Source organism: Podarcis vaucheri (genome assembly GCF_965113315.1).
Source record: "Podarcis vaucheri genome assembly, chromosome: 2".
In the NCBI taxonomy this organism is placed as follows: Eukaryota; Metazoa; Chordata; class Lepidosauria; order Squamata; family Lacertidae; genus Podarcis; species Podarcis vaucheri.
Genome location: NC_138760.1, coordinates 111,126,600 through 111,143,744, shown reverse-complemented (window position 1 = coordinate 111,143,744; position 17,145 = coordinate 111,126,600). Strand labels below are relative to the sequence as shown.

At 47.5% G+C, this 17,145-nt stretch overlaps 1 protein-coding gene across 3 annotated transcripts in view; it reads left to right on the top strand.

The window, feature by feature from the left end:
* LOC309524565 (laminin subunit beta-1-like) overlaps positions 1-17,145 on the top strand; it is a 76,384-nt gene that overhangs the window by 43,697 nt on the left and 15,542 nt on the right. For all 3 annotated transcript variants that reach the window (XM_082209186.1, XM_082209184.1, XM_082209185.1), the window contains exons 17-25: positions 457-578; positions 7,001-7,121; positions 7,400-7,592; positions 9,269-9,412; positions 11,068-11,299; positions 12,155-12,318; positions 13,933-14,157; positions 15,574-15,788; positions 15,901-15,997. In XM_082209186.1, coding sequence (XP_082065312.1) covers positions 457-578; positions 7,001-7,121; positions 7,400-7,592; positions 9,269-9,412; positions 11,068-11,299; positions 12,155-12,318; positions 13,933-14,157; positions 15,574-15,788; positions 15,901-15,997 — 1,513 coding nt within the window. The remainder of the gene's footprint in view (positions 1-456; positions 579-7,000; positions 7,122-7,399; positions 7,593-9,268; positions 9,413-11,067; positions 11,300-12,154; positions 12,319-13,932; positions 14,158-15,573; positions 15,789-15,900; positions 15,998-17,145) is intronic.

Here is a 17,145-nt window from a genome sequence, read left to right as displayed (position 1 = left end):
GGCGGGTTTTCGGCGGAGAAATGGTCCTTAAGCAAGTTTTTCCTCTAGCCCATGGGTAGGCAAACTAAGGGATCCGGCCCAATCGCCTTCTAATTCCAGCCCGCGGAGGGTCCGGGAATCAGCATGTTTTTACATGAGTAGAATGTGTGCTTTTATTTTAAATGCATCTCTGGGTTATTTGTGGGGCATAGGAATTTGTTCATTTATTTTTTCAAAATATAGTCTGGCCCCCACACAAGGTGTGAGGGACAGTGGACTGGCCCCCTGCTGAAAAAGTTTGCTGACCCCTGCTCTAGCCTTATAGCGAATATCCACTGCTAGGGTTTTGTGGTGGTTTTTTTTTTGCCATATTACATTTTGCAGCAAGGCTATCTCTGAGGCTGTCCACCTGGTGGGCCTGGTGGGGATTGTATTCTCTGGGACGGCTGCTTTAAACCTGCTGTGTCTCCTTCTCAGTCCACAGAGGATTGGGAAGCTGTCGTCAGCGTCAGCTCGCGGGCGTTACCCATGAGCCCTCGCTGCGGCAACGTGCTGCCCTCCGAGCAGATGTATCGGGAGAGCCTACCCCATAGCTCCAGGTAAGAATGAGAGGAGGAGGGGGAGGAGAAGCAGCCCCACTGGGCACAGTGTGGGGAGGGAGCTTCCTTGACTCGAGACCCACAGCATGTCAGTGAGAAGTTTTATTGGAAATCAAGTCCTCATGGATTATGTCCTCTTTTTAAAAAAAAAAAATCAGTTCCAAATTGTTTACCACACTGGAGTCTGCTATTGCTGGTTTTTATTACATGTCTCGAGTCACTAATAACCACTTCAGGTTCTTGGGTTATAAAAATAATGTGTGGCTGACAGCCTGAAATAGGTTTGGCCAATTACTGTATTCTCTGCAGTCACTTTGTTCCCAGAACAGGAGCCAGGAGCCAGAAGTGTATTTTGCTTTGCATCTTGCTTGGCCTTTTCCCTGAAAATGTAACATGAGGGGCTAGATAAAATTGCATATGCAGGTGTGTGTATGTATCTATATTATCTGTGAGCAGACTTATAAAGAGTCTTATCTGCAGGTGTTTGCTTTTCCTACAGGCAACAGTGAAGATTTACTCTTCTGCACAGACACAAAACAGGACGCGGGTGGCGCTGTGGGTTAAACCACAGAGCCTAGGACTTGCCGATCAGAAGGTCGGCGGTTCGAATCCCCGCGGCGGGGTGAGCTCCCATTGCTTGGTCCCTGCTCCTGCCAAACTAGCAGTTCGAAAGCACGTCAAAGTGCAAGTAGATAAATAGGTACCGCTCCGGCGGGAAGGTAAACGGCGTTTCCGTGCACTGCTCTGGTTCGCCAGAAGCGGCTTAGTCATGCTGGCCACATGACCCGGAAGCTGTACGCCGGCTCCCTCGGCCAATAAAGCGAGATGAGCAACGCAACCCCAGAGTCGGTCACGAAAGGACCTAATGGTCAGGGGTCCCTTTACAGACACAAAGCACACACAAAAATTACAAAACACTTCCCCGCACCAGTGCAAGTAGACTTGTACTTTCTACGTTACAGCTGTAAGAAATAAATCATGCTTATTGTTTCAACATCCTGATTGTTGCAGGCAGCGCTTTGGCACAGCTGACGGAGCACGTGGTTTTTCTGTTATCTGAGTATTTGCTGATGGATTGACTGAGTCTTTACCATAATTAACTGGAGAGCTCATGGGTTTGTGGTTAGGAAATAGTTGGTATTTTGGTTTGGCTATGGGCCCTCTACACGTACTGGTGGCTTTTGGTACTACAAGATGTAACAGAAACAGCACAATTAACTGTTCCCTTCTCTGATCTCATTCCAAGCTTCTTACGCTGGAGTTTCCTTTTTGGAGCCTGCTATTGTCTGTCTATTTGTATTACATTATTATAACTAATAACCAGTTTCATTCCCGTAAGTGTAACAACTAGTATTTGCAGGGATCTTACTAATCACCAGTTCCATTCACACAAGTACATAGCCTGTTGTATTTAGGGGATCTGACCGTTTTATGTAGGATTTCCTATCCTCCGGCTTTTCAGTGTTTTTTGTTTTGTTTAATTTTTTTGTCATGTTATTATTTCTTTTAACTTTGCCGCTCTTTGTTTTGTATTATCTGTAGAGAAGTATACCATTTTTCAAAGTGCTGTATTTTTTGCTCTATAAGACTCACTTTTTCCCTCCTAAAAAGTAAGGGGAAATGTGTGTGCGTCTTATGGAGCGAATGCAGGCTGCGCAGCTATCCCAGAAACCAGAACAGCCAAGAGGGATTGCTGCTTTCACTGCATAGCGATCCCTTGCTGTTCTGGCTTCTGAGATTCAGAATTTTTTTTTTCTTGTTTTCCTCCTCCAAAAACTAGGTGCGTCTTGTGGTCTGGTGCGTCTTATAGAGCAAAAAATATGGTACATCCTTCTCTTGTCTCAGGCATTTGTGGAATGGGTTTTCAGGTGTGATGGGCTTGTGAGGGTATGGATTATGTGAGGTCATTGCACTACAAAAAACAACAACCCTACCCTATTGTTGTGTACTATATTCAAGTATATCTAAGTGTCCCAGTGAAGAGGGGACATTTTCCATAAAAAATAGCATTAGTTCTCAGCTGCTCAGTTGGAACACAAAAAGTCCCATGGAACCTAGAGACTAACTAGTCGATTGACACTAGCAATTGTGTATCAGATTTATAATGAACAGACAATTCTATATTACAATTATTTGGGGGTAGACGGGAGATACTTTATGTATGCTCCGGAAATCATATCCTTTGTGTGGTTAGCCCAGGAAGGGAGGGGCAAAATGCACAGCTAGAAAATTTTAAATGGCTGACACAATCTTTGAGTTTGAACAATCAACCTGTTAACTGCACGTTCGTTCTGATTTGTTTGTGAGGAAGGTGATGCTGTGTCAGGCAAATATTATCCCACACTTCCCAGAGCATTTTCCCTGTTACTTTTAATATCACAAAAGTCTGGGGTTGTTTTTGAAGGGGAGAGGGGAAGCTAGTTTGTTGCAGAAAAAGCTCCAAATTAACTTTAATTGTGAAACCTGAATTTGCCAGTATGTGATTGAATCCTACCTCAAAAATAGTGATTGAATCCTACCTCAAAATAGCCACAGCCTGGAAGCACCTTTTTTTGTGTGTGTGAGGGGGAGAGCAGATGGTTGCGCTCCATGATTCTTCGGTTACAGGTAAGATGGAAACCTTCCCTTTGGGCTGTAGTCCATCTCTGGGTAAAAACTAGTTTTATGGAACCTGTTAAGTTGTGGGTGAACATATCAGACGACACAGTGATTCTTTAAACAGCTCTTGTTTACTCACAGGCCAGAACAGAACTGAACTGAAGGGTTCAGCCAGCCTGCTTATATAGAGCTCCACTACAACGCAACAGTAACCACTTTCTGTAACTATCCAATCACTGAACGTCACTTTCGATCCCTTATTTGCATATGTGGACCTGAGTGAAAACTATCTACAGTATCCCCCTGCTGGCCCAGGGTGAAAACTTCAGTACATAACAGAACCTATTCCACCTTCCCCTGATCCACACTTCTTCCATAGCTCTTAGTGGGGTGCAGAAGGCATTTGTGCTGCCGTTCTCAACACATCCCTTACGTGTAGCGATTGGAGGGCTAGACAAGGGTTAGGGCGACCCAGTCTCAAATCTCCACTCAGGCCACAATCTCACTGAGTGGCCTACCTTGTAGGGAGGCTGTGATCATAACGTGGAGGGCAGGACCAATGTACACGGCTCTGAGCTCTCTAGAGGAAGGCTGGGATAAGACGTTAACAAATAGGCGAACGAATTATGGCGAGAGACGAACTTCTTATCTGACAGGCCTGTGCAATTTCAGAACCTCAGAATCTGTTTCTTTCTGGGGCTGCCACATTTGTATTCTAGCAGCCCTATTGGGGGAGTGAGGGGGAAGCAAGAAAACAAAAAACCCTCAGCCCCCAAATCTGAAAGGCTACTCCTCATCCACCCCTTTTCAAGATCCCCTTTCGTCTTCTTTGAAATTTGTTCTCCCTCTTTGCTAATGGTTTGGAACATTTCCTGGGTTTTAAAAAGAAAAGGAAGGAAGGAAATGGGGCATACAAGTGTTTCCCCTGAAGCAGTTTGATGGTTTGAATCGTTGCCACCCTCTTTTATCGCTGGCAGGCAGGTTGGTGAAATGAAAGAAGCTGCTCTCATTGTTCCCTCAGAAAAAGATTATCTAAGGCAGCGGAACAAAGCAGACCCAGTGCAGTCTGCAGGCAAAGGGTCCCCCCCCCTCCCGACAGCTATTAGAGGTTGGCTGGTTATTGTTATGCCCTGGCAGAGACAGTTATTCAGGTTCAGATAAAAAGATGAGGTAAAATTTAGACTTGTGGCAGAGGCAGAGAGCACACCAAAAACCTCAAAAGCCTTGCCAATATTTTTTAAAGAATGGCACAAAGCAGGACTCTATAAACAAAATATTGGGGGTGACGGGGGTGGCAGAGAAATCCCGCATATTAGAGAATGGTATATGTGAAAAATGTCCACTTTGATTAAAATGACCAAGATGTTTGTTTGTTTGTTTGTTTAGTCGTTTAGTCGTGTCCGACTCTTCGTGACCCCATGGACCAGAGCACGCCAGGCACTTCTGTCCTCCACTGCCTCCCGCAGTTTGATCAAACTCATGCTAGTAGCTTCAAGAACATCATCCAACCATCTCATTCTCTGTCGTCCCCTTCTCCTTGTGCCCTCCATCTTTCCCAACATCAGGGTCTTTTCCAGGGAGTCTTCTCTTCTCATGAGGTGGCCAAAGTATTGGAGCCTCAGTTTCAGGATCTGTCCTTCCAGTGAGCACTCAGGGCTGATTTCCTTCAGAATGGAGAGGTTTGATCTTCTTGCAGTCCATGGGACTCTCAAGAGTCTCCTCCAGCACCATAATTCAAAAGCATCAATTCTTCGGCGATCAGCCATCTTTATGGTCCAGCTCTCACTTCCATACATCACTACTGGGAAAACCATGGCTTTTACTATACGGACCTTTGTTGGCAAGGTGATGTCTCTGCTTTTTAAGATGTTGTCTAGGTTTGCCATCGCCTTTCTCCCAAGGAGCAGGCGTCTTTTAATTTCGTGACTGCTGTCACCATCTGCACTGATCATGGAGCCCAAGAAAGTAAAATCTCTCACTGCCTCCATTTCTTACACATCTATTTGCCAGGAGGTGATGGGCCCAGTGGCCATGATCTTCGTTTGACCAAGATACTATGGGTTAAATATGGGGGAAAGAAGATAAATTTGAAGGAGGCTAGTGAAAGTTTAAGGAACTTCAGAGCAGTAAGCAGGGGGAAAGTAATTATAACCCTTTTACAATATCATGGCTAAGTAGGCTTTCATTCAAAGGGGCCTCCTCATCGGTAATGATAACTATCAGAGGCTCGAATGAGCATCATTGCATGTTTTGTTGCTTTATTTATTATTCTATTATTATTATTATTATTATTATTATTATTATTATTATTATTAGGCTTGCCATAACTGTTAAGAAAGGGGTTCGCTTGGAAAAGAATTTGTTATTAGGTTATTATTTTGTATTGTTGTTGTTGGGGGAGGCAGGCTTTTTTCAGAGGGCAGAGCCTCAGATTCGAATTGATTTTTATTGATTGGGGGGGGGTACAGCTACCCCTCGCCCCCTCTTGGCTATGCCCATGAGTTGTTATTTAATATTTTTTTTTAAGAATTGCGCCAACAGTTGTCTCAGTAAGCAACCCACTCTGTAACTAACTTCTAACTTCTAATATTATATGTAGAGGACTTTTAACTAATATACATAGTGAGGCTATAAATAACAGCCACCAGCCTCTCTCTTCATCTTGTGTTTTGCTTCTCTTTCATCTGCCTGCTCCGACTCTCCTCTCTCCTTCCTTGATCTGCCAACTGCCTCTCTAGTCCCCTCTAATGGCCTGGGAATGCTGCTGTCAGTCTCTTCTGAAGGGTAAGGCAGCCTGCACCAATCTAGTGCCTTCCAGATGTTTTGGACTACAACTCCCATCATCCTCAGGCAGTATCTTTGTCATGGCTGGGGGAGATGAGATTCTGTTATGCATGCAAGGCCAAGTGCGAGGCCCTAAAAGGCCTCAGCCCAGTACAGTGGTACCTCAGGTTACATACGCTTCAGGTTACAGACTCCGCTAACCCAGAAATAGTGCTTCAGGTTAAGAACTTTGCTTCAGGATGAGAACAGAAATCGTGCTCCAGCAGCGCGGTGGCAGCAGGAGGCCCCATTAGCTAAAGTGGTGCTTCAGGTTAAGAACAGTTTCAGGTGAAGAACAGACCTCTGAAACGAATTAAGTACTTAACCTGAGGTACCACTGTATACCTGAAGTTCTGTGGTGGTGGTGGTGGGGGAAGTGTGATGCAAATGTACTGTGTCTTGGCCTGTATACCAGAAGGAGAATCTCCAGCCCCATCATTTAGCTCGGACACAGAGGTCCAGCGCTGAGGGCCTTCTGGCAGTTCCCTCACTGTGAGAAGCCAAGTTACAAGGAACCAGGCAGAGGGCCTTCTTGGTAGTGGTGCCCGCCCTGTGGAACATCCTCCCATCAGATGTCAAGGAAATAAACAACTATCTGACGTTTAGAAGACACCTGAAGGCAGCCCTGTTTAGGGAAGTTTTTAATGACTGATGTTTTAATGTATTTTTAATCTCTGTTGGAAGCCACCCAGAGTGGCTGGGGAGTCCCAGCCAGATGGGTGAGGTACAAATAATAAATGATGATGATGTGGATGTGGGTCTCACATGTGATCCAGGCACAATTTGCATGGCAGAGGCTGGTGGATGCGCCAGGTCCGCAGCATCAAACTTTGAAAGTGAGCCACATTTTTCTCCTCAAGGCAGCTGAGAACGATCCCACCAACCCTCTCTAAGTCCGCAAACACCTGCATTTTATGAGCTGGGTTCCTCAACCCTCTTGCGCCTAGTCTTACCCCTTGTGTGTTCTCCGCCTTTCCCCGTCTCTCACCTTTGTCTTCCAGGTATGTGCTCCTGCCACGGCCCTTCTGTTTCGAGCCCAGGAACCATTATGAGATCACCGTGCGATTCCAGCGGGCAGGGGTGGCACAGCGCCACCCTGCAGCCTTCATCCTCGTTGACTCGGTGAGAAAGAACCAGGTTTTAAATCTTCACACACGCACACTCAAAAAACAGTGACATGCCAATGTCCAGCCCCACTCAAGCAAACAAGATTCTGCAGAAGCTGCCAGAGTCTTTCTGGGAATGCGCTTCAGCACCTTCTGAGCTAGATTTCTGGACCTGCTACACACGTTCCCAGTTAGCAAGTCCCCTCCTGTGTGCTACATAAGCAGCTGGGCCAGCTTCAGTCCTTGTCCCAACCAGGCCAGACTTTTCCTGACGTGTCTCCCTCCTTGCTACAGCTGGTCCTTCTGCCCCGTGTGACGGAGCTGCCCGGGCTCCATGGTAGTAGTCCTGCAGCGGTGGAGCGCCGGGAAGCGTTGGAGCGCTATACCTGCCTAGAGGTTTTCCGCATGGCCACCATGCCCGACCTGGCCGAGACCTGTGCCCGCCTGCTGTGCAGCATCTCTGCCCTGATGCATGATGGGGCCATGCGTGAGTGATACATTCTTACGCCTGAGAAAGAAAGCCACTTTGCATACTTTTCTCTAGTCTCTACCATTGTGTGTGTGTGTGTGTGTGCCATTTCCACCAACGCACAAAGTCCTGGAATGATGCCAGGTCTCGGGTAATGGCGGGGGAATGCAAAATGGCGGACAGGTTGTTCATGTTGTTGTTGTTGCTGCTGCTGCTACTTAAAGGTAAAGGTAAAGGGACCCCTGACCGTTAGATCCAGTCGCAGACGACTCTGGGATTGCGGCGCTCATCTTGCTCTATTGGCTGAGGGAGCCGACGTACAGCTTCTGCGTCATGTGGCTAGCATGACTGAGCCGCTTCTGGCGAACCAGAGCAGCGCACGGAAATGCCATTTACCTTCCCGCCGGAGCGGTACCTATTTATCGAACTGCTAGGTGGGCAGGAGCAGGGACGGAACAACGGGAGCTCACCCCGTTGTGGGGATTCGAACCACTGACCTTCTGATCGGCAAGCCCTAGGCTCTGTGGTTTAGACCACAGTGCAGCGCTCTTAGAGCAACTTAAGGAAAAAGGAAGCAGCTGTGCTGCTGCTAATGGTGAGCCCCACCTGCAATAAATTGTTGAATAATTTATCCTCCCTTTGGGAAAAAAAAAATAATAATGATGAAATAGTCCTATTTCTCTGCCCACAGATTTTGAGAGGCTGCTACTGCATAGCTGCAAGGGACGCGGGTGGCGCTTTGGGTTAAACCACAGAGCCTAGGGCTGCTCTGGTTCGGCCAATAAAGCGAGATGAGCGCCGCAACCCCAGAGTCGGCCACGACTGGACCTAATGGTCAGGGGTCCCTTTACCTTTATCTTACTCCATAGCTGCAGCCTTCTTGAACTAGGTGGTTCAGTTTGCTGCCAGGGCCTAGGATGATGGTTTGTAGAAGGGCTCAATGGCTGAGCGTCTGCTTTACACGCAGAAGATCCCAGATTCAATCTCCAGCATTTGCCAGCCAGTGTAGACAGCACTGAGCTAGATGAACCAGTGGTCTGATTCACTGTAAGGCAGCCTTCTATGTTCCTAAACTGCGGCTGTGGAAATTAAAGGCCCAAATGTTGGTGAGGTGCTGCCTAGAATCAGCAAACCCAGCATTGGTATGGGAGAGGAGAGTTCCTCCGGTTTAGCTCACCTTTATGTAAAAAGACTGGGGAAACATGAGAAGAGGAATCTACAGTTCAGAGGTAAACAACTCCCCCCCCCAAAAAAAAATCTGCAGTGGGAATTATGCAGCGCATCTGTTTTACAAGCTTTTAGCACCGTTGTGAAATATTTCCAGGTATCTCTGACTACAATGGGGCATAGAAACATGCTAATTTTAGATAACAAAAACCGAGGTTCTCAGGATTTGGGTGGCATCTGTCTGTCTGATGGATGTTCTAGATTGTAACCTGCACTATTTTGCCACCTGCGGCCTCACCCTATGAACTTGTATATTGCATTTTACCACATTACTACAAGCAGGAATATTCCTCTTTTGCTCATGTGTATACGCTCTAGAGTAATGTGCTTGCGTTCAGTGTGTTGGAGCGCATCTCCACTTGTCCCTCTCCCCAGTCTCCTTGGCATTGGGGTGGGGAGGTGAGGGCCTCTCGTCTTCCCCCCGCCTCGCTTACTTCCCTAACCGTTGTGGTTTCTTCCGCCTTCAGCCTGCCAGTGTGATCCCCAGGGCTCCACCAGCAGTGTTTGCCACAAACTGGGAGGGCAATGCCAGTGTAAGCCCAACGTGATGGGTCGGCGCTGTGACCAGTGTGTCCCGGGCACCTACGGATTCGGACCCTATGGCTGCAGCCGTGAGTAATGTACTGCCTCCCTCATGGTCATCCTTGTCTTTTCCTCAACTGTTGATTAAGCCTAGTTTTCTCTGAGAGTGGAGGGGGAAAACCTGTGGCTGGGCTATATTACCATAGTTGTCAACTTTCAGATTTGAAAATAAGGGATCAGCAGCCTCGAAAATAAGGGATCAGCAGCCTCACCTGTCCCGGGGACGGTCTACAGGATATCTAACAATCTGGGATAGCAGTGGGAAGCAGCCGGAAAAGGCGCTGGAATAAGGGAATTTCCCGCCAAAAAAGGGAAGGTTGACAGCTATGTATATTACTGATCCTCAGAGTAGCAAATGGGATCCTGACACAGGGGGGAAGGAGATCCCGCTCTGACTAGGCGCCACCCAGAGACAGCACCCCTGAGCTAGATTCCCTTGAGGAACCAGCTCCCTTTACAAAAGCAGTTTCAGCTCCCCAGTGACCAAGTGCTAAGCTCCAGAACAGATTCTCTGCGGCTTGAGAGGCCCCATCCAGTCAAAGAGGCCTCAATTGAGCAACAGAACTGGATTGGAGCAGATTGTCTTCTTTGGGATTATCGTTATTATATATTTAGGTATTATTCAAGCTCCTACAACTCCAGGCAGTGGTTAAACCTGACTAACCTAAGCCACATCCAAGCCATACATCTATGATACCACTTTTAAGCAGTCACGACTTCCCCCAAAGAATTGTGGGAAATGTAGTTTTGTTAAGGCTGCGGAGAGTTGTGAGGAGACCCTCCCTATTTCCCTCACAGAGGGAACTGTCCTTGATCTTTGAACCACTCTGGGAATTGTAGCTCCATGAGGGGAATGGAGGTGGGGGGTCTCCTCACAACTCTCAGCACCCATAACAAACTACAGCTCCCATGATTCTTTAATGGAAGGCAGAAATGTTTATCAAGGTGCTTCAAAAGCATGGTGTGAATTTGAGTCGCTCTCTGACCTTAATGTATAGTCCCTTCAAAAAAGGAGAACCTCTTCAGATTGGGATGAGGAGATGGGATTAAGTAACCATCTTCATTTTTTAAAATAATAATAATAATAATAATAATAATAATAATAATAATAATTATTATTATTATTATTATTATTATTATTATTATTCCAACTTTTCTCCAAGGAGCTCAGGGCGGCCTGCATGGTTCTCTTTTCCTCTCCAATTTTACCCTAACAGCCACCCTGTGAGGTAGATATTTCTGAAGGGGCAGCCTTGTCTTATTAGTCTCTTGCAGCAGAAACAATCAAAGCCCTTCTCCAGTACCTAGAAATTGTTAATCTTTAAGTTGCCACAATACTCTAGTGCTTTTCCCCCTGGGTCTGTGTGAGAATTTGAACCCAGGGCTTCTGGGTCCTAGGTCAATATGACCACAGCTAGACCCACTTAACGTTGCTGCCACCCACCCCTATTATCCTTTCAGCCTGGGTGGTTACTACTAGAGGTTAAGGAGCTGTGTTTTGGGAGAGCTTCCTGTCTTGTGGATTTGGCAATAGCTGCCACGTTGAACTCTCTGAAAATACCCTGTGCCAGGAAATTGGGCGCAATCTCCATATTAGGGACTTTCCAGAGAACTGTGCCATAATTTCTAATGCTTAATGCACCCTCACCTGTCACGCTGAAAGCATTGGCCCTTGTCCCCACAGCCTGTGCCTGTTCCCCCGAAGGCTCAGTCTCCAGGATCTGCCAACCAGTAAGCGGGCAGTGCCGGTGCCAACATGGTGCCATCGGACGCCAGTGCGACCAGTGCCCACCAGGCCAGTGGGGCTTCCCGACTTGCCGGCCTTGCCACTGCAACGGGCACTCGGAGGAGTGCGACTTGCACACGGGGGCCTGCCTCCGGTGCCGCGATTACACGGCTGGCCGCCATTGTGAGAGGTACGCATGTGGGATTCGTGGGAAAATGTGACGGGATCCCAACTGCAATAAAATGTTGCAGTGTGGAGGGCTGAGTTCATTATGGCTGGGGGACTCTGGATTGGAAAATGGGATGGAGGGGATGGACAAGCGTCGACGGACAGAGTCCCTTTCCTTCGGAAGATTGGTGCTGGTATTTGACAAGAAACACTAAATATTCCCCTTATTAAAGTGTTTCATTGCAGCAGGTTGTTTTTTTGTCAGAGTCAAACAGCCCCTCTTCCCACATTTTTCCATCTCAAACATGGATGTTCTGCCCAGACACACACACAGAGAGAGAGAGAGAGAGAGAGAGAGAGAGAGAGAGAAAGAAAGAAAGAAAGAAAGAAAGAAAGAAAGAAAGAAAGAAAGAGACAAAGAGGAGATACCTTTTTTCTGAATCATGCAGCACAGCTTGGTCCCCTGATACCAGCCTTCAAGGAAAAGATTAGAGCAGGCACTGTTAGCTTGTTTTAGGAGGAAACAGGGAGATTCCACCGGAAGATTACTGGAGGAGAGAGACACTGCGAGAAGCATTGAAAAGAGGCTAAACTGTGGGATGGAGCGTCAGATTATACTAATAAGGCTTATACTGGGGCAAAACCAGCTGTGATGAAGAGTGGCCAGGAAGAACGGGTGATAATTTGACATAAGAGGTGCATATTTTTAGGACCCACCCTACTTTTGTGGTTGTAAGTAGTTTTGAATTGTTTTTAATATTGTGTTTTTAATTGCTGAGCATTAGGATGAAGGGCATTTAATAAATTACTACTAACAACCACCGCCACCTAAGGTTGCTCTTACTGCCTCTGTTCTCCTTTTTTAACCCCATCACAGGTGCTTGGATGGTTACTATGGAGACCCCGTTTTGGGCTCAGGGCAACAGTGCCGTCCCTGCCCTTGCCCTGGGTATCCAGGGTCTCGGCACTATCACGGCATCTCCTGCCATACCGACAGGGAAACCAATCAGATTGTTTGCCTTTGTGCTCCTGGCTATACAGGTAAGGCGTATCGAAAGGGCAAGGGATGCGGTTATATAAGTTGCCATTTTGAGAGCACAGCCTCTGCAAGACTGTCCTCTAGCACACCTCCACCGCCCTTTCAGATTGCCGCTGTGCTCCATGAAGGGCCGTGACTCAATTGCACAGCATCTTCTTTGCAAGCAGAAGGTCCCGGGTTCGACCCCTGACATTTCCACGTAGGGCTGTGAAACACCCCTGCCTGAAACTCTGCAGAACTTCTGCCAGTCAGAGTAAACAGTGCTGAGCTAGACAGACTAATGCGCTGACTCAGTCTTAGTATCCTGCTATTAATGACCTGTTCAACCAATGACTTACAGAAAAAAGAACACCCACCACCCAGATGTCATAATCTGCTAGATCAGCAGTTCTCAGCCTGTGGGTCCCCAGATGTTGTTGGACTGCAACTCCCATCATCCGTGAGCTCTGGCCTTGCTAGCTAGGGGTGATGGGAGTTGTAGTCCAACAACATCTGGGGACCCATAGGTTGAGAAAGGCTGTGCTAGATGATGGGCATTCCACATGTTAGGCTGGTGGCACAACCAGCAAATTTACCGAGTCCCTGATAGGCTTTCAGATTTGTGACTAGTTGACTGCATTCAGCTTGGTGGGTTGTAAGTTGTGCAGGCCTGCCCTGCAGCCTGGATCGATCTCCCCTTCTCTTGATTCTCTGCACATGTAAACACATGCACCACTGAGCCCCTGAACCTAACTAGCAGTACAGTATTCCGTCTTGCCTTGAATTCTAGCATCTCCATGGCCCTGCCCTTCCCAGACCCACCTCTACCCTTTACCAGAAACACAACAGAATTGGTTGATTGTGAAGAGGTACACAAGAGGTGAAGGAGCTCCCAATTTTTCTGACCTGGCAACAACCTTTCTAGTTGTCATGATAAAAGTCAGTGAAAACAGTTCAACAGAGTTCCACTTCCCATTGGGCCAAAGTGAGAAAAGAGGAGATATGGCCATCACTAAGTAATTGTGTGTTCTGTAGGAATGGATTTAGGCTCTAGGAGAGGATATATTGTTTAGTTACTGCCCTTCCTTGCTCATGTGAGTGAAATCAGCAGAGTGCCATCATTTGCTGAAACAAGGTTGATTTAACCTTCTAGAAACAATAATCCAGAATGCTTTAAGGAATACTGTCGCCCCTTTTCTTCCCCTTAAAAACAACAACCACACATGGTTTTGTGAAGAAATAAAAGTAGCGTTTACTTACATAATCCAGCTCTTGAAGCAGCAGTTACAGAAGCAAAATGAAGGCAGGTTTATAACTACCATCTAAGTCACAAAAGTACAAAATGCAAGTTCAGAAATGGTGTCTGAGCTGCAGAGCTCAGACACATACGTTTGGTCAGCTTGGAAGCGTGGCGAGGAAAGAACGGGCTGCCCAGGCAGGAAGGAAATATGTAGGGCTACAGCTTCCTGCCAAGGTAAGCAAAGGAAGTGATCTCACCGAGTTCTCTCTCGCAAAAGCCCTGTGAGCCACAACCCCTTCGTGTGCCCATCTAGAAAAGCACGTGTTGTTGGTTTGACTGCAGTGATGGTCTGCATGTCCTGCTCCCACGCCTCAATAACGCCCCATGTCTCTGGCAGGACCACGGTGTGACCACTGCTCGCCCGGCTATTTTGGAGCCCCTGAGCAGGAAGGTGGAGCCTGCCGCCCCTGCCAGTGCAACAACAACATTGACCCCAGCGACCCCGAAGCCTGTGATCCACACAGCGGCCAATGCCTGCGCTGCCTTTACCATACTGGCGGGCCCCACTGTTCTGAGTGCCAGCCTGGCTACTATGGCAATGCCTTCCAGCGTAGCTGCCGACGTGAGTAGGGTGGCCGGGCCTGGATTGTGAGGGTGACTGGGAGGAACTTGTGATTTGAGAATGAGAAGTGGTGTTTGGCAGGCTTTGTTGTGGCTGGGGGAGCCCATGCAGGCTAGAGGAAGGAGGGTATGGCAGGCTTGAGTAGATCTGTAGTCCATGGAACAGAGAGAGCCAGTGTGGTGTAGTGGTTAAGAGCGGTAGACTCGTAATCTGGGGAACTGGGTTCGCGTCTCCACTCCTCCACATGCAGCTGCTGGGTGACCTTGGGCCAGTCACACTTCTGTGAAGTCTCTCAGCCCCACTCACCTGGGGGAGGAAGGGAAAGGAGAATGTTAGCCGCTTTGAGACTCCTTAAAGGGAGTGAAAGGCGGGATATCAAATCCAAACTCTTCTTCTTCATTAGGTAGAGTGAGGTGGTCACTTTAGGTGGTAGTGAAGAAAGCAGCAGCAAGATGCTGGAGAACAGAGAACAAATAAGAGTTTGCTAGTGAAGATGAGCAGGGTTGATGGAAATTGAAAATGTTATTCTTTGAAGGAGAACTACCTGGAAATGATTTACAGGTGGTATTTAACACCGAGTAGGCTTGCTAAAATGTATAAGACTAAATCTGATAAGTGCTGGAGATGCAAAGAGGTTGAGGGAACGTTCTTTCACATGTGGTGGGCTTGTAAAAGGGTAAAAGAGTACTGGTAAATATTCCATAATGAATTGAAAAAATGTTTAAAAGTACTTTCCCCTAAAAAACCAGAGTCCTTTTTGTTGGGGATAATTCAGACTTATGAATTATCAATTTATGTATGCTACTACAGAGGGACACGGGTGGCGCTGTGGGTTAAACCACAGAGCCCAGGACTTGCCGATCAGAAGGTCGGCGGTTTGAATCCCTGCGACAGGGTGAGCTCCCGTTGCTCGGTCCCTGCACCTGCCAACCTAGCAGTTTGAAAGCACGTCAAAGTGCAAGTAGATAAATAGGTACTGCTTCGGCAGGAAGGTAACCGGTGTTTCCATGCGCTGCTCTGGTTCGCCAGAAGCAGCTTAGTCATGCTGGCCACATGACACGGAAAAACTGTGGACAAACGCTGGCTCCCTTAGCCAGTAAAGCAAGATGAGCGCCAAAACCCCAGAGTCGTCCGCGACTGGACTTAATGGACAGGGGTCCCTTTACCTTATGTATGCTACTACTGTGGCCTGTGTTTCGTTAGCCCAAAAATGGAAAACGAGCGAGGTCCTAACTAAAGAAGAATGGCAAATTAAGCTGACAGAATATGCGCAGCTTGCAGACTTAACGCGTAGAATAAGAGAACAATAAGAATATACGTTTAGAGAAGAAGGGGAAACATTGATTGAATGTATGGGGGAAAATTGTGTACATTTGAAAACGCTGGCAGCATTCAGATAAATTCTCTTTTCCCAAGGCTGTACCTGCAACGAACAGGGCACGCTGCCCTCACTCTGCTCCAAAGGCATCTGCCACTGCGATCGAACTACAGGCAATTGCCCCTGCCGCCCCAACGTGGTAGATAAGAACTGTGACAGGTGTGCCCCCAACTTCTGGGGCTTCGGCAGTGACGTGGGGTGTCAGCCGTGCAACTGTGACCCTGCCCATTCGTTACGGTCAGACTGCAACATGGTAAAGTGGCCGAGCGCTCGAGAGCGTTAGTCTAAGAGGGGGAGGCACCTGGACGGCTTGTGCACCAGCGTTCCAGCCCTACTACCACCGCCTCACCTTTCTCTTCCTTCAGTTCACAGGGCAATGCCACTGCCAGCCGGGCTTTGGGGGCCGTGTTTGTTCCCACTGTCAAGAGGATCACTGGGGAGACCCGGAACGGGAATGTCTAGGTGAGTTCAAGTGCACAGTGCAAGCGAGAATCTTCCGCTCCAAACATTGTGCGTGGGCGCTGCATTGTGAGGTCAGGTGATTGACAGATGGCTAGCACCACCCACCTGTCAAATTTGGCCCATGAGGGTTAGGAGATCTGGATGAGCTTCCCCACCTCCTGGCATTCCAAGCTCAGGTTCTCTGACAATGCCTTACTTGAGCACCCTGTGCTTCTCTGCTAATGGTGGTTGCCCCAATATTGTTGGCCCTAAAGAAATGCCTCCCCTGGTCTATTGACTGGTAGGCAACTGTGCAAGCTGATGCTTCTTTGCAAGTGAGTTATGGGATAACCGCTGCTTTTGCCAAGTCTTCCCACAAAAACACATGTGGGCTGTGTATCTTTAGCATATTGAACTATTATGATTATGATTATTATGACGCGGGTGGCGCTGTGGGTTAAACCACAGAGCCTAGACTTGCTGATCAGAAGGTCGGCGGTTTGAATCCCCGTGACGGGGTGAGCTCCCGTTGCTCGGTCCTTGCTCCTGCCTACCTAGCAGTTCGAAAGCACGTCAAAGTGCAAGTAGATAAATAGGTACCACTCCGGCGGGAAGGTAAACAGTGTTTCCATGTACTGCTCTGGTTCGCCAGAAGCAGCTTAGTCATGTTGGCTACATCACCCGGAAGCTGTACACCAGCTCCCTCGGCCAATAAAGTGAGATGAGCGCCACAACCCCAAAGTTGGCCACGACTGGACCTAATGGTCAGGGGTCCGTTTACCTTTACCTTATGGGATAACCGCTGCTTTTGCCCGTCTTCCCACAAAAACACACGTGGGCTGTGTATCTTTAGCATATTGAGCTATTACAATTGCTGTGCTGTTTTACAGTGATGGTTCTATCGTGTGCGTGTGTTTAAAACATCTTTATCGAAAGTTCAAAACGTACATAATTATATGTGCACTAAACATGGTGAGACATAAACAAAAGAGAAAGAAAAAGAGAAACAGAACCCGTGTAGAAGGGGAAATAAAGGGGGGGAGGGCAAAAACCCTTAAAACTGTATACTTTACAAGCTTGTTATTGTACTTCACCAGATCTTAACCTATTACAGTATTTGTAAGAATGGATTCCAAATATCATTGAATTTGTCCATGGCAAGTCTGCGT